Here is a 26,815-nt window from a genome sequence, read left to right as displayed (position 1 = left end):
TGAAGGGGCCAATGTCATCAGTGTGTCTAAGCCTTCTCTCACCTTCAGATATATGGAAAATCTCCTGGAATACGACGTCAGTAATTCTCAATCCCAATCAGCAGATCTAGAATACGTTACTGGGAAGGAAGGCGAGTACTGGCTGGAGCCCGGGACCATCAGGAATTAATAAACTGGAAAGTATAGACAGGAAATAAACCAGCTAGAAGCTATTTTATTGGAGCTTATATTGTTTTATTATAATTTTCGGCTTTACACAGTCACAGAGCTTATGCCGATACTCGCGCAGTGTGAAGTCACCACTAAAACTTACTGTCTGCCTTTTTGGATATTTGGGAGAGATTTATCAAACATGGTGTAAAGTGAAACTGGCTCAGTTGCCTCTAGCAACCAATCAGATTCCACCTTTCATTTTCCAAAGAGTCTGTGAGGAATGAAAGGTGGAAGCTGATTGGTTGCTAGGGGCAACTGAGCCAGTTTCACTTTACACCATGTTTGATAAGTCTCCCCCTATGAGAGTACATTCATCCCAACCTGAACTCTTAGCATTTGATTACCAGTGGCTGCAGAAGTTGGATGCGGCTGCCGGTATTCAAAAGCAGAATGTTGAGATTCGCTCATCTCTATTGGGCACCCTTGCATCACTTTGGTAGATACTAACCAACCCAATTCCCCAATTTAAGTCCTGCCATTTTGGACATTGCTTCGACCCAATCTTCTACCTATCACAATGCTTAGGGCCCTAATATACGGAGCGATAATTGGCCGATTATCACTCTGTGTTAGGGTTCATTTACACAGAAAGATTATCTGCCAAAGATTTGAAGAAGGGAGTTGTTCGGGGGTTGTGCAGCTTCCGGTGAGCTTCCGGCAGGCACACACTCCCTCTATCACAGGCTGGAAGCTCACAGCTGCAGCCCCGCAGTCCTCTCCCGCTTGGCAGCGACGCACGTGACGTCATCGCGCCGAACAGGAGAGAAGTTCGTGCACCGCGGGGCTGCAGCTGTGAGCTTCCGGCCTGTGATAGAGGGAGTGTGTGCCCGCCGGAGGCTCACCAGACCCGGACCTGGACCCGACCTACCTTACCTGCCTCTGCTCCCCGGCCGCTGCCTCTCCCGCAGCCTCCCCCCCAGCCTCTCCCCTCAGCCTCCCCCCAGCCTCTCCCCCGGCATCCCCCCCAGCATCCCCCCAGCCTCCCCCCCAGTCTCCCCCCCAGCATCCCCCCAGCCTCTCCCCCAGCCTCTCCCCCAGCCTCCCCCCCAGCATCCCCCCAGCCTCTCCCCCAGCAACGTGTCGTGTCATCTAAAATTATTGTCCACTGACCTGTTAACAGCTATTTGTAATATTGATTCAACAAACAGTTTACATCACCTGTTTACGTTCCTAGTCTTTTCCTGTGCTCTGCATGCTTCCTCCCCGGTCCTGCGCGCTGCAGCTTCCGGTCCTGGCCAGTGATTGGCTGAGTGGCCTATCAGCTTTGACTGGCAGCCCTGAAGCTGCAGCGTGCGAGAGCCGGAAGGAAGCATGTGGGGAGATAAGGAATGTGGACAGGTGATGTAAAAACTGTTTAAGCAAAGGCTGCACGGACATCACTAATGATGATTGGGCCGTGTAAGAGGCCCAGTAAACCAGCGCCGATCTAGCAGATCAGCACTCGCTTAAAGTACTGATCGTCCCGTGTAATAGCACTCTTACACTATGCCATCGTCCGCATGAACTATTGACTTTTATTATTATTATTATTTATTTATAAAGCGCCCTTAATTCCAGAGCGCTATACAGGCGACAGGGGTAACAAACTAGAACATTACAAGATCAAAACACATTACATTAAGGCAAATAGCCGACTGATACATCGGGGAAGAGGACCCTGCCCGTGAGGGCTTAAAATCTACAATCTTTGTACCTAATATATCCGACCCCAGTATAATACAGGCGAATGGGGTTTCGAAAAGCATGCCCACATTTTCCCCCTCCCCCCCCAAAAAAAAGGGCATGCTGTGGATTTCAAGGTTGGCTCTTGTAAAAAAAAATCAAGGTCCACAGTCTTTTTACTTCAAGTGTTTTTGCAGCTAGCAGCTTTCTTCCTCGCGTCGTATAATAGCTTGACTTGTGAAAGTCACTTATTCGATGTCTTTTTCCAGCCTTTTGCAAACAAGCTGAGAGAAGATGTGCTCATGCGTGACGGCCCCCGGTTTGTTGTTTTTCCCGGGTGATTAGAAACGCTGACATCTTAGCGGTATCTTATGCCAGCGACATTCTTGGTTCTTCAGTCCCAAAGACCTAGCGGTCTATATTTAACCTGTACGTCAGGCGATGACTAATATGTAACAGGTAGCGGCCCTGCCAAACCACAGGAAGCACACGGATCTGTAACTTTCAGAATGACTCTTCGCTCTGTGGAACATTTCTTGTTGGACGCGTTTTAAACTAAACTGAGATTTCTGGCCACGAAGGAATTTTACATATTCGGCAAAAATAGACAATAAGACGTAGTGTTACGGGGGTTGGTGCAGGGATATACTTGGCTGATGTGGGTATACGGGGGCGCTACTGCCCAATATGGACAAGGTGGTTCCAATTGTGTGGTGTAAATGTTACCACTACAGATGCAACTCAAACATGCTTGAGCCGGACCGGTGGGCATTTGAATACTGCTGGCTGGAGAAGTTGGATGCAGCCCTAGGGAGTCCTGGAAAACATAGATACAGTCATAGGCCAAATGCTTTATCCGTGTTTTCCCGGACTTCCTAGGGCTGCATCCAACTTCTTCAGCAACCGGTAATCAAATGCCAAACGGTTGGACTCAAGCATGTTTGAGTTGCACTCATCTATAGTTACCACTATGTAAATAGGTAATACCTGGAGCCTTGCCACAGTTACTCGAAATTACAGGACTATATATATCTGTGGAAATGGAGAAATCCTTTATTATGTTGTTTGTGTTGCTTTTTTCAATTTTTAGCTTATTGGAAGTGCTCAGTGGGTTTTCCCTGTGAAGCATGCTCTTCCCTGCCCAGCTCTGCTACATCTCAGAGGAAAGAGTGGGCCCTCTTAGCCAGGGATGGGGAACCTCTGCCCCTCCAACTGTTGCAAAGTTACAGTTCCCATCATGCTTGGACAGCCAAAGCTGTTGCTCTCCCAGGGTCCTCCTGCAGCACCTTTGGGTCTCCCGCTGAACGCTCCCTCCACTATTTCTGTGACGGGCAGACCTGTCGGCCAATCACCACTGAAGTTGGACAGTGCTGCGGCCAGTGATTGGCGGAGGGGGCTGTCACTGCTAAGTCCATCTCGGAAATAGTGGCGGGAGTGTTCTGTGGGGGACACAAAGAAGTGACAGGAGGACCCAGGGGGGCATTAACGGGTAAGAATATGGGGGGAGATTTATCAAACATGGTGTAAAGTGAAACTGGCTCAGTTGCCCCTAGCAACCAATCAGATTCCACCTTTCATTTTCCTAAGAGTCTGTGAGGAATGAGAGGTGGAATCTGATTGGTTGCTAGGGGCAACTGAGCCAGTTTCACTTTACACCATGTTTGATAAATCTCCCCCATGATGTGTATTACAGTATTTTCTATGCAGTCCCAGCACTTTGTTAAAGTTTTTGAATTGCAGGAGTACCCCTTTAACTCAGAAGAGGCACTGAAAGCTTGGTGGTTTTAACAGATCTGAGGTGGTCTCTATTACCAGGGGTGTAATGACTGCAGTCTCTAATACCTGCAGGCCTCGCTTCAGGGCACAATCCACTGCTCCAGCACATGGATGATCATGTACCTACCTAACTACCTACTGCCCCTTGGTTCCAATAGTCAAATGTTCACGTCACTTTGTTACCACAGATATTCATGTGTGATGCTATGTTTCACTATATGAGGACCTAACAACATGAATATCACATCAGATAGTAAAAGATATATATAATTTATTCTACCGATAGTCTTGACGGACTTGTATCACCTATAGGATTTTTAGGCCTTCGGTTTGGGAGGACGACGTGGAGACATTTGATGACAGCAACGTTCATTTTAGCGCTCTGAAAAATTTTTCAGTCAAAGAGAATTTGTGGTTATCGCCTTAGGCCAGAAGACCCATTATGTCTTCTCTCATTCCTGGGTGATTATAGCCTTGTAAAATCTCTTTTCCCTCTAGACCACTAAACATCTGGTTCCCTTATTTTTACCTCTGAATAGTTATTGTGGCTCCACCTGTTCTCCGGCCCATCCGCTTCATCATCGACAGATATATTTATCCTCTTCTGCTTCTTCTCTTTACTCCTACTAAAATGTCCCCGTTCTTAGGGTGGGTTCAAACTACGGAATCAGCATGGATAAATTATGTTGGATTCCGTTGCTAGTACGCGCTCACAGCCGCACGCCTTTCCGCCGGCTCCATAGACGCCATTCTATGGGTGGGCCGATTCCGCTATCTGCCGAAAGAATTGACGTGTCGTTTCCTTTGGCAGAATGCAGAATCCGCCCGTGCATAGAATGGTGTCTATGGCACGGGCGGAGAGGCGCGCAGCCGTGAGTGCGTACTAGCGACAGAATCTGCCGAAATTCGTCAGATGTCTGCAGTTTGACGTGGAAAAGGTCACAAACAGCTGAGTATAAAAGGGGGAGCAGCCAAAATGCCACAGGATTTACTATAATATACAAGCTAGCGTATATAGTCATTAAAATGTACACTAGCTTGGGAGCGACCGATCTCAAGTTGGTTGGCTGCCTGTGGGTTACTGAAAATGGTCATCATTGGCCCATGTGATGTGCAGCCAATGGTGAACGCCACATCACTGCAGAATATATCAGCAGAGAGGTAATCACTAGAGATGAGCGAACCTGGAGCATGCTCGAGTCGATCCGAACCCGAACTTTCGGCATTTGATTAGCGGTGGCTGCTAAACTTGGATGAAGTCCTAAGGCTATGTGGAAATCATGGATATAGTCATTGGCTGTATCCACTTTTCCCAGACAACCTTAGGGCTTTATCTAAGTTCAGCAGCCCCAGCTAATCAAATACCGAAAATTCGAGTTCAGATGGACTCGAACTCGGTTCGCTCATCTCTAGTTATCACCTATTTTCCATTTGAGGTATTACACTGTGGCTTCATTCACTTTAATGGAAGTGGGCTGCAATACCACATCCAACCTGAAGACAGGAATGGTGCTGTCTGGAAGAAAGCAGCTTTTTTTTTTTTTTTTTTAAATACTTGATAACTACTTCAATAATTCCCCCCTCCCCCCTGGCTTCTCTATACTAAACCACAATGCTGACTTTAGCTGCCATACAACATGCTGGACTTTCTACCCAGACAGGTAGTGTGTTTCTCTAATATGGCCGCCTTGGTGGTGAAGGGGCCAATGTCATCAGTGTGTCTAAGCCTTCTCTCACCATCAGAAATTTGGAAAATCTCCTGGAATACGACGTCAGTAATTCTCCATCCCAATCAGCAGATCTAGAATACGTTACTGGGAAGGAAGGCGAGTACTGGCTGGAGCCCGGGACCATCAGGAATTAATAAACTGGAAAGTATAGACAGGAAATAAACCGGCTAGAAGCTATTTTATTGGAGCTTATATTGTTTTATTATAATTTTCAGCTTTACACAGTCACAGAGCTTATGCCGATACTCTCGCAGTGTGAAGAGATGAGCGAACTCTCGGCATTTTATTACTGCAGAAGTTGGATGCAGCCCTGAGGCCGCCTGGAAAACATAGATACAGTCATAGGCTGTATCCATGTTTTCCAGGACCCCCTAGGGCTGCCTCCAACTTCTTTAACCACTGGTAATGAAATGCAGAGAAATCAGGTTCTGACGACTATACTCAAAGTGCGCTCATGTCTATTCCATACCGCTTCCACTCACATTTTCTGACCCCAGAAGATATATTGCAATTCAGTAACACTTTTTTTTTTTCTTTTAAAGGGGTATTCCCATCTAAACTTTCTTCTAGGACACGCCCAACTAAATATTTTTGCAAATACATTCATAGGGGGAGATTTATCAAACATGGTGTAAAGTGAAACTGGCTCAGTATTTGACAGGTGAATATTTTTTTAATGACACTTTTTTTTTTTTTTGCCCGTTTTGTGTATTCACTCCAAAATTCCCATAATGCACGATTTGCTCGCAATTTATCATTTGCGACTTTTTAAAAAGTTGCAAAAACAGGTGCAGACCTATTTTTAGGTGCAGACCTATGAATATGCTTGCGACTTTTTACTTAGACGCATTTACAATGACAGCGCGACTTTCCATAAATCACACACAATATATTGGAACAGAACACACACCAACCCACATTAGAATAGTCGAACACATTAGGGCCCTATTCCACCGGACGATTATCGTTCAGATTATCATTAAATCGTTCAAATCTAAACGATAATCGTTCGGTTGAAATGCAGTTAACGATTAACGACCGAACAAGAAATCAATGATCGCTTTATAAGACCTGAACCTATTTTTATCGTTGCTCGTTCGCATTGAATAAGACATCGTTCGGTCGTTTGCAATAGATACGAACGCAATAGCGAATAAAAACGATCGCAATTACGATCATAAGTAACGATTATCGTTCCATGGAAATGAGTGAAGGTTTTCAGGTCTTTCGCAATATCGGTCGTTTGAGATCGTTAACGATTATGCAAACGATAATCGTCCGGTGGAATAGGGCCCTGGTGGTCAGTAAACTAGACAAAGAGCTGTCAACAATGAGAAAGAGCAGCCTATCATTGTATCGTACAGCTATTACAACATGCACCTGCCCTTTTGTTTTCAGAAGTTATCATCAGAGACTGCAAGAGGAAGGAAGTGCAGCACCAGACAAGCAGAACAGGTAGGACCTTTATCTTCACAAGCCCTAAAAGTTTATCTAGGTTCGTTGATATGGAAATATCACTTTAAGTTCTCATATTTGACAGAATTTGCAACATAATTATGTATTTTAGGATATTTCAGTACTAATTCCATTCTCTGCATTGCACAGACTCTTAGGTTACAAGCATGTCATGTAGGTTGATGCTAAAAGCATCGGTGTCATATCTTTAATACATTTAATTGCATTTCAATCAGTGGTATGAAGCACTTAAATTTATGTGAAAAGTTTTTTTTCTTATTGCAAATGATAATGTAAGATAAGCTGCCATCTAGTGGATGTTTGTAGCACTGCACTTAAAAGCGGTAATGTCATCTAAACATTTACGGTATAGCCCAGGGAAGGGGAACCTTTAGCCCTCCAGCTGTTGCAAACAGCACTACAATTCCCATCGTACTTGGACAGCCAAAGCTTTAGCTGTCCAGGCATGATAAGAACTGTAGTTTTGCAACAGCTGGAGGTCAGCAGATTCCCTATCCCTGGTATAGCCAAAGGATATGCCATGAATGTCCTATACATGCCAGACCCACCTCTGGGATCTACTACTAACATGAGATTAAGGGCCCCTCCAGCCTGGTTGTGGCCACCAGAAAGCTGAAAACAAATGAGCAGACCATTTTCCGCAGTTTACATAACTCCCGTAGAGGTTAATGGGATTTAAAGGGATATTCCCATCTCAACTAATATAGTTATACTTATAGGACTCACCAAAGGTAAATATTTGTGTGAATACTTTTAATTTAGAAAAGTTGTCTCTGCTCTTTTTCTCCCATTACTGACAGCTTCTATTCTAGGTTACCAACCACCAATCTGCTCTGAAAGCAGGGGACCAGCTGGTATATACATAGCTATAGTGAGAAAAAGAATATATATATTATATATATATATATATATATATATATATATATATATTAGTATACAGTGTTAACTTTGTTCAAGAGCATTGCTTTGGTGTAAGTGCATCCTGTACTGGGTGGGGGAGGGGCATGGCCTGCACAGTGAAAGCACTCAATGCAGTGAAGTCCTAGGTGCATTGCCCCCTGGGAAACATGAATATGCAGAAGAGGAGCCCGTAGAGCCTCATTGAAGAGTCTCAAAACACAGGACTAGCCAGATATCCCTCCGGGAAGGACCCAGCCAAGGGGCAGCTCCTGTTAGGAAACAGCTGTATGTGGATGGTTACTTAGCCTTGGTTTATCCCTTGTCATTACATTGACTTATAGGGCCACTTAATATGGTGGATTTGGTGGTTTCCTAACAGGAGCTGCCCCTTGGCTGGGTTCTTCCTGGAGGGATATCTGGCTAGTCCTGTGTTTTGAGACTCTTCAATGAGGCTCCACGGACTCCTCTTTTGCCCTCTCTCCCTGGACAGAGAGCGCCGCTATAATGTCTGCCCTTACACTCAGCCATTCAAACTGCTGTATATAAATTTTCTGTCACTGTCCTCCTGCACAGCTCTGATTCTCACTTCCTGATTGGTCCATGCTAATCACACATCCCATCCCTTTATGTGACCACACAGGCCTCTGACAGCAGCCCTGCTTCTCTATTCTAGCCTGTTGTACTACTCTACTGCATTATGGGGATCTGCAGTTCCCTCCTGTATCTACAAACTGCTGCTGTGTTTTCAGGTTTATGCACTTACTATACATTATACTCCACATGCTGCCTGCTGTACTGTACAGTACCTATAATATCACATATCCAGCTGTTTCTCATTGGTTGTTTCATTTGTTTTAGGGTACGTTCACACGTACAGACTCGTAGCGGAAATCTCGCTGTGAGTTTAGCAGCGAGATCTGCTACGAGTTAATTTCCTGGCAGGTCCTGTGCACACATACTCGCAGAGGTCTGTCAGGCCGCTGCGAGTATATAATGCAGCCACCCTCTTAACCCCTTCTGCTGCTGCCTGCCTCCCTCTCTCTGTATACATTACCTCTCTCCTGCACGGGTCCCGGCGTCCTGCTCTGCCGCCCAGCCAATTAGTGGCTGTGGCTGGGCAACACACTGATTGGCTGGGCGGCAGAGCAGGACGCCAGGACTCGTGCAGGAGAGAGGCAATGTATACAGAGAGAGGGAGCCGGGCGGCAGCAGAAGGGGTTAAGGGGGCGGCTGCATTACATACTCGCAGCGGTCTGTGGACGTGTGGAACCAATTGTCTGCATATCAGTGATTTCTTATGGAAAAATTTGCCTTTGTGGATTTGGATTACAAGCACAGTCCCGGAACGAACTGTTCGTAATCCAAGGCACCACTGTAACTATATTAGTTCTGATAGGAATACCTCTTAGGCATTATAGCACCATGTATAAATGATGCATACACCAAACAGAACTTACCGAAATATTCTAAACGTAAGCCCCTAGTGTGATGTGCCCCTTTAAATAAAGAGCAAAAAGGTTAACCACAAAATAGACAAGTCAGATTTTCACTGTTAATTTCACTTTATTGTTTCTCCATTACATGATGCATGGTGATACTTACTTTCAGCCTCTTGCGAGCAGTTAAAAAAAAAATATATATATATAATTTTTTTTTCTTTTTTTTTTTTTGGATTTAGTCCATTTTGAACGTTACAGTCCGTAACCATCAAAACACGATATTCTTAAATTAACAACTACTTTAAAAGGCTACAAAACAAGATATTTACAAAGAGCGGAACATAACCGTTCCGTCTTCCCGACGGGTGCGGGGGTCTCACAATCATACAAACGGCATATACATCAGACAGTAAATACATTAAAATCCGTAAAAACATTACAGACGTTACAGAAAGCTGTACAAAAATAAATTTTTATTAAAAGCAGCTGAATTGTAGCGAGAAAACAGTACAGAGAAGAACAGGGTTCACTAAACTCAGCTTCGGCTGACAAGCCTCCTACAAACATTAGTCGCCAGACACAGCACGTTACACCACATTGGTCTCTCATCGATCGGAGGATGAAAGGGGAAGGGGGCTTCACCTGAGCCGGTCCCAGCGCCAGATGGTGGCGTCATCGCATACTGCTATGAGAATGCTGCTGTCTCTGCTGAAGCTGGTCTGTCGGATTGCCGCCACGCATTTGGGGTGAGTGAGTGTTGTGCACCTGCAAAGAGAGAATATGGGAGGTAATATCAATGTCCTTAAGAGGCAGAAGCCGTTGTCTTGGCCATCTGCTTTGCCTAAGGGAACCACCTAATCTGTCATTGGGCCAGCGCCTGTGGCTACTCTCCATCCCATCACCCTGTTTAGGGATAGGGAAACCTGGTGGAGCGGTGAGAAGCCACGAGAGACCTTCTTGATGACTTGCGGTAAAACAAGCATGCGATTACAGCTTTAGGCTATGTTCCCATGCAGTATTTTTGCTCTGTATTTTGGTCTGTATTTTTCAACCAAAACCAGGAGTGGACTGACACAGAAGGGCTATGTTCACACACTAATGAAATTGAATGGATGACCTCCATGTAACTGCAAATAATGGCAGATTACAAAACAACGGCCATTGTTTTAAATAATGGCGGCCACCGACTTAATTTCAACATAGCCTTAAAGCGGAACTTTAGCAAAAAAAAACAACAAACTTTCAAATTAACTGGGGTCAGAAAGTTATACAGAAATGTAATTTACTTCTATTCAAAAACATCAAATCTTCTACCATGTCCTGCAGGAAAGTGTTGTACAGAATATATAGCAGCCGATAAGTACTGGAAGAATTGAGATTTTGAAGTAAATTACAAATCTCTAAAACTTACTGACACCAGATGATTTGAAAGAAAAACGATTTTGCCGGAATACCTTTTTAAAGAAAACAGGGTGTTCTAGGTTTATACACTGTCGCTGAAAGGTGCAGACCCAGGGAGTACAACATAGCATGTACACGTTGTGTAAGAGACTAGTAGTGAAGAAGAGAAGCCAGAAGGAGGTCAGTAAACCCTTGAGGGGTCAGGCTATAGACTGCACTACCTGACTCCTGACTGTAGCAGCACCCCCAGGACTCTTCACTTGTAATTCACTTACAGGGGGTCCTGTAATAAATGCATGGCGGGAACTTAGGGGGCTAAAGTGACATGGCAAATTCCCTTTAGGTGAAGCAAAATTCTCAGTACTAAAGAATATAGAATATCCACTGCTTCAAATGCGGCATCATATTCACCAAAGATAAACTACCAGGAGAAAATTACCAGCAATCAGATTTCTGCACAATATGGAATCTTATGTTTCCAGAATTCCTGCTTCTGGATAATGCTTTAAAAGGAGAAGTCAGGCAAAAATTTTTATTGAAATATTGTATTGCCCCCCTAAAGTTATACAAATCCCCAATATACACTTATTACGGGAAATGCTTATAAAGTGCTTTTTTCCCTGCACTTACTACTGCATCAAGGCTTCACTTCCTGGATAACATGGTGATGTCAATTCCTGGATAACATGGTGATGTCACGACCCGACTCCCAGAGCTGTGCGGACTGTGGCTGCTGGAGAGGATGATGGCAGAGGGATGCTCAGTGTCCCCCCAGTGTCCTGTCATCCTCTCCAGCAGCCACAGCCCGCACAGCTCTGGGAGTCGGGTCGTGACATCACCATTTTATCCAGGAAGTGACATCACCATGTTATCCAGGAAGTGACATCACCATTTTATCCAGGAAGTGACATCACCATGTTATCCAGGAAGTGACATCACCATGTTATCCAGGAAGTGAAGCCTTGATGCAGTAGTAGTAAGTGCAGGGAAAAAAAAAACACTGTGTATTTCCTGTTATAAGTGTATATTGGTGATTTGTATAACTTTTTTTTTGGGGGGGGGGGGGGGGGGGGGGGGGGGGGGCAATACAATACTTTAATAAAAATTTTCACCGGACTTCTCCTTTAAGTGTGATGGCACTAGTAGGTGTCTGACTACTGGACTATATACTTCTGCCAAGTTATAGATACAGATAACATAAGTGAAGTCTACTTACTTCCAAAGCCTGGTGCACAGCATAATTGTTCTTACTATGGATCTGACAATATACAGTCATGGATTTCCGAGGACCTATGTGTATAACATTTGAGATCTGCACTAATAAACTTCAGTGCAAGTTGTCAGACTTTCCATGTGTTATCCCCTCTGTGCATGACATATGGGAAGATTATTGTAACTGGATCTATTGCTATAATGTACAACAGTGGTCTTCAACCTGTGGCTCTCCAGCTGTTGCAAAGCTACAACTCTCAGCAGGCCCAGACAGCCACAGTTTGCAGACCCCCTGTTTTTTAACAATACTCCTTGGAGAACATATCTAAAATGACCTCTTGGATCTGGGATCAGAAGAGCAGAACCTACTTGGCTTTGTGTGGATCCTCCACCTCCAGGTCCCAGACATACAGCTTTCCCACTTGGTTCCCGAGTGCAAGCATCTGCACAGAGAAATAGATTATCTATTACCTTCAAGGAAGATGCAGCAGATTCTCACCATTGTCTAGTAGAAAATACTATTGGTTCTACAATACATTGCGCTCCTATAAATACTTAAAGCATAACAATCAGGATATCACAACAGTGTAGTTTACATAATGTACCGTATTTAAAAGTATGCCTCCCCTCCCCCCATCACCAGTGACTGTGCTCTGAATAACCCTAGAAGGCAGGCGCTATAGCAGACCTTTTGCCAGAAGTCCATGGAGAATCTCATGTACCAGATATCACACTGGCTGTAGTCAAACCTCCCTAGGATGGTCACATTAGACTCGCTCGGCTTGATTTTGTCAATGTCGTCCTCCATTTTACCCGGTTTCCAGCACACAATGGCATTTTCACAGGACTGAAAGGCAAAATCCTCATTACATCTTGTCATAAGTTTATGGAATGTCGAAATACAAAACCAGCCCTATATATCACAGGACTTAGAATAGTCACACCTATATGCTCACCTTAGACAATATCAGGTCCCCCAGCCACCTCACACAGTCCACATAATTTCTGTGAATGTCTCTTGTGGAAAAGTCTGGGAAGTGGATCTTCTGTGAAATAAATGGTCTGTGGGAAAACAAGCAAACAAGATGAGAAACCCATATTCTCTCAGATCAGTCACCAGTATAATGAACAGTGACGGAACAAACAACACCATTAAAGGGGGAGATTTATGAAAGGATGTAAATATACACCTGGTGTAAACTGCTCACAGCAACCAATCACAGCTCAGCTTTCAGCTCTGGTAGAACAAGAGAGGAGCTGTGATTGGCTGCTGTGGGCAGTTTACACCAGGTGTATATTTACACCCTTTCATAAATCTCCCCCATAGAGTAAAGTGGAGCATTGTCTGCTGTGTGTGCAAGATAGTCCAGCCTGTATCACAGCGACACAGATCATGGTGTTAGTAAACAGAAGAACATCAACATATAACAGGCAAGGAAAGATGTCAAATAAGCTGTTAATAAGAATAAATTGGCACTGACTGAAAAAAAAAAATTATATATATTTAGACAGAGTCCTAGAGACAGGTCAAAAGTATTAATCAGTTGGGGTCTTAGTTGGGTTATTCAGGATTAGGAAAAAACAGCCGCTTCCTCCAGAAACGGCACCGCCCCTGCCCTCCGTTTGTGTTATTTTAGCTCAGTTCTATTAAAGTGGACAGAGCGAAGTTGTAAAACCCAACAACGGGGATAAAGCGGTTTTTGGAAGAAAGTAATTATGTTTTTCTAATCTTAGATAACTTAGAAGTGAGCCAGGAGAAGCACACGGCTGAGCACTTCCCTCCCCAGCTTGCTGCCTGTTCCATCTCACTGCTGGAGACTAAGACTGCAGTGAGATGGGAATCGAAGAGCTTAGCCGCACACTTCTACTGGCTACGTCTAACCACACCCCAACTGATTCAAACTTTTAAAATGCCCCTAGAACACTGCAAAAGTTTTTTTTAAAGAAACAAGGACACAAATAAAATGTTTTTTAAAAGTTGTCAGTAATCATTTAAAGGATATATTTAACGGTTTATTTTTTTTCAATGTATGTATTTAAAAAAATATATAAAAATGTATTGCTGCAAAAAATAAAAATATAATGTGGTGCGTCATTAATGCCTAAACCTTAAAGGGTTAAAAACACACACACCATAAACTTGGTCTATCTGTGTTTCAATGCAAAGATTGAGCCCCTGTGGTATCAGGATTAGCTCCACAATCACCTGTTTGTCTTGTTGGGATTATACTCATAGGATTCCCTTATGGCGACTTTCATCCTTTTGGAGTTGAGTCTCCACAGTTTGAGGGAATGATCCATTCCGCAGGACATTATCTTCTCTCCTAGAAGATCATAATCCTAAAGGGGAGGAAAATAAAGAAATATCAGTGACTGACAGTGAGAGTCCTGTACATCAGAGACAAACTACACACCTTCCTACTTATTTGTACTGTGTTCCTATATTGCTTACTCTATATTTTTTGTAAAATGACTCAATGGACAACAAATAGCAATTACACAGTGGCAGATGGTGGGAGCCTTTCTCAAAGTTATGTGTTGGACAATAATCCTGTTAATTAAAAGGCCTTTCACAGGGGCCGTTTATTGACCAGGGGGCGTTGCTAGAAATGGTCCAGAAGCCAATAATCACCCTGTGGAGCAGGAAAACACAATCCTCAGCTGATCGTCTGTTTAGAACATTCTTCCAAATTTATTGTCATTGGTCCCACATACTTGCCTAGTGGGCAGCTACTGTGATCCGGCATACTGTTCTCTGGCTCTCCTGTCCAGCCGTCGTTTGTTCTGGCCACCATCTCCTCCAGAATGACAGACAGCAGGAGGAGGCGGGGCCTAAAAACAGCAGCTGGACAGGAGAGCCAGAGAACAGGATTCCGGATCACAGCAGCACACTAGGTAAGTATGTACTGCTGCACGATCTGGAAACTGACAGCATGGATATAAATATATCTGCACTGTCAGTTTGTATGTCTGCATGAGCCTATACAAGGATCATTCGTGCAGCCTGGACGCTCGATTTGTTGTACCGCGTAAAAGCACTGCAAACGAGCGCCGATCTCGCTAGTCAGCGGTTGTTTGCAGCTGCCCGCGGCTGACAAATCTTCCAATGTTTTTTTTTTAAAAAAAAAACCTTAGAGTAAGATGAAGGCCTAAGGCCATTCTTCAGATCATGATGTTTAAATCTATCATCCCCATTGTTATTTGCTTCCTATAGTTTCTCTCTACCAGGTAAGTAAATATCTTACAGTAAAGTGTAATGCTCATCCTATTACTGTGTAGATTGGAACTGTTAAGCAGAGATAGTGATCTCTCCGCAGGAATAAGAATAAGGTGATAATATAAGGGACTTACTGCACTCAATACTTCATCTCTGTGACCTTCCACACCTCCGAATATAGCCACAAGCGTATCTGTCTGTATATTCCATAACCTCAGTGCATGATCTGCAGAAACAAAAGGGTTAAACTGAAACAATGCTGGGATGAAACATCTCCTCAGATGTACAATACACTTCGGTAAAGGATTATTTTTTTATTTTTTTTCAAAAGTCTTCCCTGCCCACGGGCTGCACACAGTGTTGTCTACACCCTTAATAAACTCCGCTTTTTTCTAATCCATGACAATGCATTGTAATATTCCAAATCCTAAAACTTTTTAGGATTCCCTAGAGAAGTCTGGACTGTGTCAGTCTTCAGAGGGGAATCCTAAAACTTGTAATCGACAGCTGTTTTATTAGAAATCGCTGAAGTTTACTGGACATACACTGCTTGGTTGGCTGACCACTATCTCTCCCGATACCCACATACCTACATGCATGCTGGGCTTAACTGTGCAAGCATGTACTCTGAATAAGGCCAGCAGAGGCGGCTTCCTTTGGCAGAGACCCATCTTAAAAAGATTGGGCATAATGAAATACAAGATGCCAGATCCTTTTGCAGACGTCAGGGGAAGTCAGGTAGTCTCTAATAAACCTAAGATGATCTGCTGATCCTACCGAATTAAGCGTGTTCAGCAGACAATCTGAGGTGTTTAGTAAGCTAACTATTGGCATTGTATTCCTAAAGGACTTGCTTTATAACAAATCACTAAATACTAAAATCTCCTATAGAATGGCACAAGTTATTTCAATTATATCACAGTAAGCAAGAGATCTTGACAGCTGAGGATTTGACATACAAGGATATTACATGGTTGCATTATAAATTGGCTTTTAGGGTGTGTTAACACGCACAGGATCGCAGCAGAATTAAATGGCCCAGATATGATTTGAAATCTGCTGCAGATCCTGTAGGTGTGAACGCACCCTTACATAGCACTAGAAAACGTCATGGTTGTTAATGGTAAGCGCTACAGTTATGCTGTATACTTCACGGTATGACTGTATGATTTGTCCTCAGCTCTGCCCCTTCTAGATGAATCTCGTTGGGTCTGGCCCACTTTTACAATGTACAGTCAGCTATTCTCTTCGCTCCCGTTACTATGTTGTACAGTAGATTACCTTTGCTGACAGACAACAGGAGGTTTGGATCTCGGGGATGAAATTTGAGTTCATTGATGGCATTGCCGTGGCCGACATAGTGCTGCGAAGATGGAAAGAGACATCATGATTATTTCCTCTTGTCTAGTCTCTACACTCAGGCAATGCAAACATATAGACAGCAATATAAAAAATGGATAGAATCCCATGGCAGAAAAGTGTCTGGCCACCACAGGACATACATATCTAATCCCTACAGCCCATACCTTGATACACTGCATAGTGATGGGATTTATTATCCGGATAATTCCCCGGGAGCCGGCCACTGCCAGGAGTGGGTGACTTGTGTTGCTGTCATAAGTCCACGCACAGGTGTAGAAGTTCTCATCTGCCTAATTCTTACACTTAAGGAGTTAAACTTACAAAAACTGGACATCATGCAAGAACATATCAGTGCAGAACGTGGACAATGCACAAGCTCCTTGTTACATACTGACCCCCATCCTGCCCTCTCTGTAATTCTACATCAAGGTGGGTAGTTTGTTCTTTATGGATGCTGGCTGTATGTATAGATGACAACTTTGCTCTAATGCCCAGGATCAGAGACGTCCAATCTTACAGCTTTAATCCTCTAGGTGTCACAGACAATAGCAAATGCTATACAGAGAAATGGGACTCTCTAGATGCCCATATGTATTCCTGTATTGCAATAGCTGAATACCAATGGGCTCCCATGGTAGCTGGGGCTTAACAATGGCTCGTGGGTCTGTGGAAGGTTGAGTAATGCCCTGAGCGATACTGCAACTCATTACTGCTCTGCCCCACATTAAAGGATACATCGGCATCCACGTATGACTGCAGTAATCGGATTTCTCCTTGTGAGTGACATTCATACAACGTGACCTGCAAGGAAAATGAGACAGTGAAAGTCGCAGTCAGTAATAGGTGACAGAAGCCGCCTATGACTGATAGAGCAAACCTAGCACAAGTGTCCAGCACTTACCCTGTTACTGCCAACAGTAGCAAACACCAAGGGATCGCCCTCCTTACTGTGCCAGTTGAATTGCACTCCAAAAAGGGGCTGGTTGTGGTCTTCCTGCAAAACACACAAAGAAATCATAAGACCAATGCTCCTCAGACTTCTGCTAACACGATAGGAAACACAACACTAGTTTATACCCAAGCAGCAGGCCTTACCAGGAATCAGTCCTTTATATAGACGAGTATTAAAGAGAAACTATATACAGCTTTGAAGCATTTGACCTGCTGATATCTCCCTATAGCACACGGGGCACTTGCCATTGAAGTTTCTTACCTTCACCCTCGCTGCCTTTTTCAGAATTTTAGAAGTCTATTTAATATGCAATTTAGGCGCTTTGCCCTACTGGGGGCGGGGCTACTGCCCTCAGCACACCCATCTGCCCTGTGCCTCCTAACTAGTCTTTATTAGGACGGCCAGAGCAGATTGTTTGCCTTGCCCCCAGTAAGGCAAAACATCTTATTAGCATTTTAAATAATCTTCTAATATCCTGAAACCAGCCACGAGGATAAAGGTAAGAAGCTTAGAGATACAAATTATTCTTTTTATTCCATGATTCAGGTGATTTCACATGTCAATATTTTTGATTGGTCGGGGTCTGGGTGTTTGGCCCTCCCAGTGAAAGCAGAAGGGGATGCACAGGTACACAGCACTTGGTTTCCAACTATAATAAACTGATGATATATCCTACCTATATACCATGACTTTGACATGGGAATACCCTGTTACTGCATTAGTTTTAATTCACTAACAAGAAGGGGGAATTTGTGGTGCCATGGATCCTAAGAGGTTATTTCTCTGGGGGTTCTTCCACTCCTGAGTGATACAGCTACATGGAAAATGTCCACCTGATGAAACCTGGATGGAGCTCTCACCAACAACTATTTAGGACATATACTGCCAATAAACAGAACCATTCAGTTATGTGTTAATAGCATATATAGCATTACTCTTACTGTATAATAAGGATGTGTATAACTAATATATGGGCCTAGTGTACCATTACTATATAGGCACATTGTATCATTTCTATACAGGCCTAGCGTATCAATATAGTACCACCTTTGTACCATTTTACATGGTATTTCGTAGCTTCATTATACAACATAAATGCCATATTATTACTTGTAAATCATATATATTGTACTACTTAGATTCTGCAGGTCTGAATGTCATACAGATCAAAGATAGACAATTCATTATTCCGATTGTTGTTTTGTTAGGAGGAGCCTTTATATTATGCTATTGGAGTGTGCTTTATTTGTTGTACTAGGGTAGATTACACAGTACTGTACTGGTATATTGTTTCTTGATTGCATTACATATGGTATAACACCCCTGCACCTTTATTACATCTCATATATTGTAGATCATGTATCTATAAGCAGTTAATGACTGTGCCCCCTTGTGGACAAAGATACCATCTCCAATCTAACACAGTTCGATCAAAGGAGAAGTAATAAAATTGGTTCTTTTCTTTCTGTCAGGGACTTGGGTATGTTTTCAGCAGCTCTACGAACATGACCATTCCGCACTTGATTACCGATGGCTGGAGAAGTTGGATGCAGCCCTAGGGAATCCTGGAAAACATGGATACAGACTATGGCCTATGGCTGTATCCATGTATCCAGGCAGCATCGAACTTCTTCAGCCAGTGGTAATCAAATTCTGCGTATGCTTCAGGTCCGCTCATCTCTAATGAAAAGGATTGAGCCACCCAGACCTGGAGAAATTACCAGCAACTACTTATAATCCAGTTCAGTAGGTTGTAACCAATCCCCGATAGTTAGGGTCTATTTACACAGGGAGATTATCTGACAGATTATTTGCCAAAGATCTAAAGCTAAAGCCAGGAATGGATCTGAAAAGGGGAGAAATTTCAGGATTTCCTTTATGACCTGATCTCTGTTTATAGTCCATTCCTGGCTTTGGCTTCAAATCTTTGGCAGATAATCTGTCAGATAATCTTTCTGTGTAAATGGACCCTTAGGGCCACAGTAACGATAATCGTCCGGATCAGCCCCATTCGGCCGATTATCGTTCGGTGAAATAGAGAGAACGATCAGCCGATGATTGATGATTCATTTAGGGCCAGACCTAAAATCATCGTTCCCCCACCGCGCATCGCTACGGTTGAATAGCGGTGCGCGGCGGGCGACTGACGATTTGACAAGCAACAGCATACATTACATGTCCAGGCTTCTTCTCCGCGCTGTCTTCATCCCCGGGTCACGCGTGCTCTATCTTCAGAATGGCCGGTCAGCTGACAGAGCGCTCAGCCAATCACAGGCCGGGACCGCCGCGGCCTGTGATTGGCTGAGTGTGGCCTGTCAGCTGACCGGCCATTCTGAAGATAGAGCACGCGGGACCCGGGGATGAAGACAGCGCGGAGAAGAAGCCTGGACAGGTAATGTATGCTGCAAGGACATCGGTAACGATGCCCTTGCAGCCCTTGCTCAACGATCATCGGGCCGTGGAATAGGCCCAGTAAATACAACATTCAGGGACTTACCTTCAAGCTGTTCACACATTTAAATGAGTATTTACACTTCTTCGATCTCCATTTTCCTTTGCCCCAACTCTTCCTGCCGGGGGCATTTGCAGTATTTGTGGGTGTATCCGGCCGTTCTGTGTTGGTTCCACTTTCTATACTGACAGTGTCATCCTGTGAACACAGATATAAAATGTGATGTCTAGGAACTACAAGTAACAGGCAGGGAAATGCTCCAGTAAAGCTCACTATACACATAGCTATCTGCCCATGCACACCTGACCTATCTACAGATATTTTATATTTCTGCCCTATTACAAATCACAGGGATGCCCTGTAAAACAGTCAGCACTGAGACTATGTCATAGCACCAGAGCTGGCTGGAAATAAGCTTAGATATAGTCTTATATTATGCAGTGAGTATAGTCATACAAGAGGTAACATACTGGTATATAGACATGTCAATACATTGCAGTCTCACACAACCAATGAATAAAGAATAAAAATTAAGCAACATTGCCTACTGAATTTATAAATATGTTTTCAGTCTACAAATCCCATTCAGAACTGTGTATCTCCAGGGTAACAGACTACAAACAAACCCAGTGTAGTCAGATGGAGCAAGTCATCCTCCTTTCCTTCTATCTCTTACCTTACACAGGATTTGGTTTGTAATACATTACCAAGAAATCAAATAGTAAAATCAGCTCCATACCGAGTCATTTTATCCAATGTCTGAGCTGCTCTGACCGTACTTCTTCCATAATACATATTAAAAACTGGCCTGTGTACCTCTGTGCATAATTCAATGTGGGGTCTGCAACACAAAAGGCCATAGGACGAGTCTAATAATGTTATGACCCCTGAGAACATAACCGTGAGTTACTGTCACTAAAAGGAAAAAAAAAAAACGTTTTGATTGGTGGCCGGAGGAGAAATCTCAAGTCTTGTTTTTTGTGAGCTGGCTTTGACTTAAAAAATTTGTCAGATAAATCTGTCTGTGTAAACAACATTATAAGTCTCAGCACTGAGATCCCAACCAGTTGAAAATTACAACTCCCATCAACTCCCTAGACAGCCAAAGTGTTCATGGATCTAAGGGCCCCTTTACACAGATATCTGACAGATTTTTGAAGCCAAAGCCAAGAACAGGTCATAAAAGAAAGACTGAGATTTCTCCTCTATTCAAATGCATACCTAGCCTTGGCTGAAAAAAATCTGTCGGATATGTGTGCGCATAATAGGGCCCTTAAGGCCCTATTCCACGGAATGATTATCGTCCGTATTCGGCCGATATGGGCCAGTACGAACGATAATCGTCCCGTGGAATAGAGTGCAACGATCAGCCGACATCGTTCATGTCGGCTGATCATTGCAGTCGCTTGTTTTTTCAACATGTTGAAAAACAAGCGACTGATATAGCAGCGATCTGCTGCCGTCGCTCCTTTGAATAGGAGCGTCGGCAGCAGACGCTGCTATATCCTATGGGCTGCCCGGACGATCAGTGATCCCCCGGGCAGCCCCCCCGCAGCTCCCCGCCGCCCCCTCCCGCTCGCTGCAGCCGCGTTGAATAGCGGCGGCAGCGAGCGGGGAACGAGGAGCAAACGAGCGATGAGAGCGCTCGTTTGCTCCTCTATCGACCCGTGAAATAGGGGCATTAATCTATCAAGTGTGGACAATCCTATAAAGGCCGTATTCCACGGTCCGACTCTGAGGAGCAAACTAGCGCTGTCAGACCTTGTTTGCTCTTCAGACCCAGTTCGCTGCTGCCGCTATTTCACGCGGTTGCAGTGAGCGGGTGAGTCCGGGAAGAGCGGGGGGAGTTGCCTAGGTGATCGCTGATTGTCCAGACAGCCCATAGGATATAGCGGCGGTCTGCTGCTGCCGCTCCTATTACACAGAGCGGCGGCACCAGATCGCTGCTATATAAGTTGCTTGTCTTTCAACACGTTGAAAGACAAACTGCTACAACGATCAGCCGACATGAACGATGTCTGCTGATCGTTGCGTATTCCACGGAACGATTATAGTCCGTATTCGGCTGATATTCACTGTTTCGGGCGATATCGGCTGTTACGGACGATAATCATCCCGTGGAATAGGGCCTTTAAGCTTATAAAGCCTCAGGCGAGATGCAGCATTGGGTGAGTGCGTTTGCAGTGCAATTGTTTACTATGTGACCACTATCGCCGCTGCTGGTCGGGGATGTTTATTATGGACGTGCTATGATGTAATATTACACATGAGCACTTTGCTTGCATGCCTGCACATTCGATACATATACACAGCTGTGCTGTTGCTCTGCACCTATCCAATACTTTTATGTATATATTTTTTTTTAATTGTTTTCATTGTTTTTTTTTTTTTTGGGAAATGAAGTATTTTGAATTCAGTAAAAAGTTGTTTACTTTTCCAGCATAAAATGTATGGGTAAAATATATAGGTAAAATATTCTTGGCATGTGCATATGGACAATCTATGCTCTGTTATAGGTAGTGTGTCTATAAGCTTGTGTGTGACACAGGAACATGGAGAGGCGAGTACACAGGCTTTTCCCACTAGTCCTGCCATGAAGAGCTGGTCATGGACGGTGTCTGCTCTTTATCACCTGCTTGTGTCTCTTGTCATGGGGGCTGCACAGTCCCGTCAGCTCTAAAAGGTGGCATTAGGGTATAAACCCACACACCGTATATGCAGCAGATATGCAACAAATACGCAGCAGATTTGTTGGTACAGATTTGATGCTGTGTTCAGTTATTTAGATCTAATCTGCTGCGATTTTGCTGCGTATCGCAGCAGTAAATACGCTGCATATACGGTGTGTGGGTTTATACCCTGAAAGGGGTTATCCAGCGCTACAAAAACATGGCCACTTTTCCCCCTACTGTTGTCTCCAGGTCAGGTGCAGTTTGCAATTAAGCTCCATTTACTTCAATGGAACTGAGTTTCAAAACCCCACCCAAACTGGAGACAACAGTAGGGGGAAAGTGGCCATGTTTTTGTAGCGCTGGATAACCCCTTTAAAAATAATAAACCCATATAGGTAAATGTATAGGCTCACCATGTTTTAAGGTCGATGTTGACCAGCGTACATCTATACTATGTTCTGACACCCCCCATACACATGCATGCTCATATAGGTTGAGCGTATGTGTTTGCAAATAGGAGAAGAAATAACCCTAATATATAAAGAGACCTTCTGCAGGTTTTTAAATGGGGTATATCCAGCATTAGAAAAAGCACAGCTACTTTCTTGCTAAAACAGCATCACCTCTGTGTCCAGGTTATTAGTGGTATTGTAGTTCAGCTGCATTTACTTCAATGGAACAGACGTGCAGAATCCCATGCAACCTGAGGAAAGGGTTGGTGCTGTTTCTGGAAGAAAGTAGCTATGGACAACCCCTTTAGGGTTTGTTCACACGTACAGACTCGCTGCGTATGTATCGCTGTGAGTTTCTCGCACATAAATCCACAGTGATACTGATTGCTATTAAGTCAATGTATGTGTATTCTCGCTGCGTGTTTGGTGCCATTTTTACATGCGAGTTTTGATTTTCACAGGCAAGTTCAACACCTCAAAAAACGCAGCTACTTTCATGCGAGTTCTGTGCGAGTTTTACGCAGCGAGTCTGTACGTGTGAACAGACCCTTAAGCACACACCAAACAGAAAAGAAACATCCACCATCTGCAAAACCCCAACCGGACCACTCAGATAACTGGATCATAAGAACCTCAAATGGTATTTGAAACTAAACACAACCTACTTCAGAGTCTGCTTTACAACATACACATGCAAATGATCCAACCGCATCTTCGCTTAACCTGAAACTCGTACATCAGACCTCAACTCAAGACTTCAATGGGGGGAAAAACTGAGCGTCATAAGGAAACCACATGGTGGCTGCCCATCAATTCCCCCCTCCCCCCCAGTCCCCACATCACACAGCGCCTGGATAACGTACATCAGTCACCTCCTCATACTGGGGGGAGGGGGTCCTGCGCTGTAACACATGAGTTTATAGTAAGATTGCAACGATAAATTAGTCCTATCCCGATGAGAGGAATCCAACACAATATTTACTTCTAGTAGAAAATACTCCTCATCTGCCGTAAAGCAACTCAGCACAAACTACACACAATAGGGCACTGTTGCAAAACATGTGAAGATAAAAGTGACAAGAAGAGAAAACAGGACAAAGTGTCAACGTCACTTAAAAATTTCATGTTTCAAAAGCTTTAATAGGTCGGGGTCTGGGTGTTCACCCCCCAGTGAAAGCAGAAGGGGACGCACAGATACACAGCACTTGGTTTCCAACTATTATAAACTGATGACATATCCTCGCTATATACCATATCCCTTTGACATGGGAATACCATGCTACTGCAGGAGTTTAATTTAAAAGAGGAAGTGGAAATCGTAAAAAGGGTTAAAAAAAATTTTTTTTAAATAAAACAAAGATAGCCCCCAAATCATGCATAGCGATATCTGGTCATGTGATACAGTGATCTCCAACTTCTGCACAACTAAGGCTGGGTTCACACTAGCTGTTTTCTCATTTACTAACTGATCTGTGTATATGAATATAACAGATAAGCATAAACTGATGAGCAGACTGATGCAAACTGGTTGCAAAACTTTTATATTTTTTAATGGTCCGTTTTCATTTTGGCTTTAAAAAAAAAACCTGACTTTTGTCTATTAGTTTGCTTCATTTTTTTCCTTTAGTTTCTCACTTTTCTTCTGCGTACGACGCTCAGTGACAAAGCTGATGAAGCCTGTGAACTTGCAAATGGATGTAAATGTAAAAAAAAAAAAAAAAAAAAAAAAAAAGCATGCAGAATTTTTTTTCCATTTAAAAAAACAAAAAACAGAACAGTGACGGAATACATGCAAACGAAGCACAATAAAAATACAAACAAATGCATTGGGCTTTAGATGGATACGTCATATTCTGTTTATGTACTTTAAAAACGGAACAGCTAAATGCAACTGTGGCGGAGGGAATAACGCCAGTGTGAACATAGCCAGGGCATGCTGGATATTATAGTGCTGGGAATCACTGACAGAGAAGCTATGGGCTGTCAGGGCATGCTGGATATTATAGTGCTGGGAATCAATGAAAGAGAAGCTATGGGCTGTCAGGGCATGCTGGGAGCTGTAGTGCTGGGGATCACTGATACAGAAGCTATGGGCTGTCAGGGCATGCTGGATGTTATAGTACTGGGGATCACTGATACAGAAGCTATAGGCTGTCAGGGCATGCTGGGAGCTGTAGTGCTGGTGACCACTGGTGGAGAAGCTATGGGCGGTCAGGACATGCTGGGAATCACTGGAGAAGCTATGGGCTGTCAGAGCATACTGGGAGCTGTAGTGCTGATGATCACTGATAGAGAAGCTATGGGCTGTCAGGGCATGCTGGGGGCTGTAGTGCTGCTGGGGATCACGGATACAGAAGCTATGGGCTGTCAGGGCATGCTGGGAGCTGTAGTGCTGGGGATCACTGATACAGAAGCTATGGGCTGTCAGCATGCTGGGTGTTGTAGTGCTGGAGATCACTGATACAGAAGCTATGGGCTGCCAGGGCATGCTGGGAGCTGTAGTGCTGAGGATCACTGGTGGAGAAGCTATGGGCTGTCAGGGCATGCTGGGAGCTGTAGTGCTGAGGATCACTGGTGGAGAAGCTATGGGCTGTCAGGGCATGCTGGGGGTTGTAGTGCTGCTGGGGATCACTGATACAGAAGCTATGGGCTGCCAGGGCATGCTGGGAGTTGTAGTGCTGGTGATCACTGGTGGAGAAGCTATGGGCTGTCAGGGCATGCTGGGAGCTGTAGTGCTGGGGATCACTGGTGGAGAAGCTATGGGCTGTCAGGGCATGTTGGGAGCTGTAGTGCTGCTGGGGATCACTGGTGGAGAAGTAATGGGCTGTCAGGGCATGCTGGGAGTTGTAGTGCTGCTGGGGATCACTGATACAGAAGCTATGGGCTGTCAGAGCATGCTGGGAGCTGTAGTGCTGCTGGGGATCACTGGTGGAGAAGCTATGGGCTGTCAGGGCATGCTGGGAGTTGTAGTGCTGGTGATCACTGGTGGAGAAGCTTTGGGCTGTCAGGGCATGCTGGGAGTTGTAGTGCTGCTGGTGATCACTGGTGGAGAAGCTTTGGGCTGTCAGGGCATGCTGGGGATCACTGGTGGAGAAGCCACGTTAGTCACTGTGGGGACATGTCTCCATCCCTGTAATATTCCTCACATTCCTGTTTATTTCCTGCTTGTTGTCAGTGAATGGACACCTCCCTATGTATAAGCCCCGCCTCCTCCTCCTAAAGCATACACTGGCCCACCTCCTGTGGTACTACATGTCCCAGCATGCCCTGCTGAGCGCCCTCCCCACAGCCATGTGGCACCACAAGTTGCAGCATGACCAGACCCGCCAAGCAGCCGCGGGACAAACGCAACGTCCTTCCTTCCCCCGCAACAAGACATTCTGCAACTTATAGTGCCACAATCTTAACCGTGAGGCGTCACCGGGCAGCTCCTTCTACAGCCACAGGCTGCTAAACCGGCACAGTCACCGCCATTCCCCGCCTACGTCTGACCCCCGTTCACTCTGAGCGTTTTTCTCACGTTTTCATCCCCAGACAGCTCCGGGTTACTGTTCTCATCGCTGCTCAGCTTCTGCTTCTTGGCCGGCATCTCGTTTCCCGCCGCACGACCGGAAGCGTCAGACATCTTCCAGCGCCTGGCGTGACGTCACTGAGACGCGCCGGCGCCGCGCACACGTGACTATATCTGTAGCTGCGGAGTGCGCATGCGTGAAGCTGAAACCCTAACTTTTCCGAGGCGAAGGTATAGTTCACTTTGTTTTTGTTTCTTCATGGCACCCACGTGATCCGTGGTCTGTAGCGGTGACCCCTAACCTGTGGAGAAACTACAACTCCCAGCATGCTTTGTATTCTCCTCTGTTGCTGTGTTTTTCCATTGGGAACGAATTGTGGGTGTAAAA

The 26,815-nt window shown here is 44.5% G+C and overlaps 1 protein-coding gene across 1 annotated transcript; it reads right to left on the bottom strand.

Annotated features, from left to right (window-relative positions):
• Window positions 1–9,300: 9,300 nt before the first annotated feature.
• EED (embryonic ectoderm development) lies at window positions 9,301–26,556 on the bottom strand. Its single transcript, XM_069969675.1, has 12 exons — window positions 26,437–26,556; window positions 19,838–19,990; window positions 17,290–17,382; window positions 17,124–17,189; window positions 16,553–16,678; window positions 16,308–16,389; window positions 15,161–15,252; window positions 14,016–14,149; window positions 12,766–12,871; window positions 12,498–12,656; window positions 12,179–12,252; window positions 9,301–9,961 (listed from the first exon to the last, which is right to left on the bottom strand). Exons 1-12 carry the CDS (start codon window positions 26,539–26,541, stop codon window positions 9,835–9,837), a joined length of 1,317 nt encoding a protein of 438 aa, XP_069825776.1. The 5' UTR covers window positions 26,542–26,556; the 3' UTR covers window positions 9,301–9,834.
• Between the last annotated feature and the right edge of the window lie 259 nt (window positions 26,557–26,815).

Source organism: Dendropsophus ebraccatus, chromosome 5, assembly GCF_027789765.1.
Source record: "Dendropsophus ebraccatus isolate aDenEbr1 chromosome 5, aDenEbr1.pat, whole genome shotgun sequence".
Taxonomy (NCBI): domain Eukaryota; kingdom Metazoa; phylum Chordata; class Amphibia; order Anura; family Hylidae; genus Dendropsophus; species Dendropsophus ebraccatus.
Note: the sequence above shows the minus strand (reverse complement) of the source record. Positions and strands in the feature narration are given on the sequence as shown.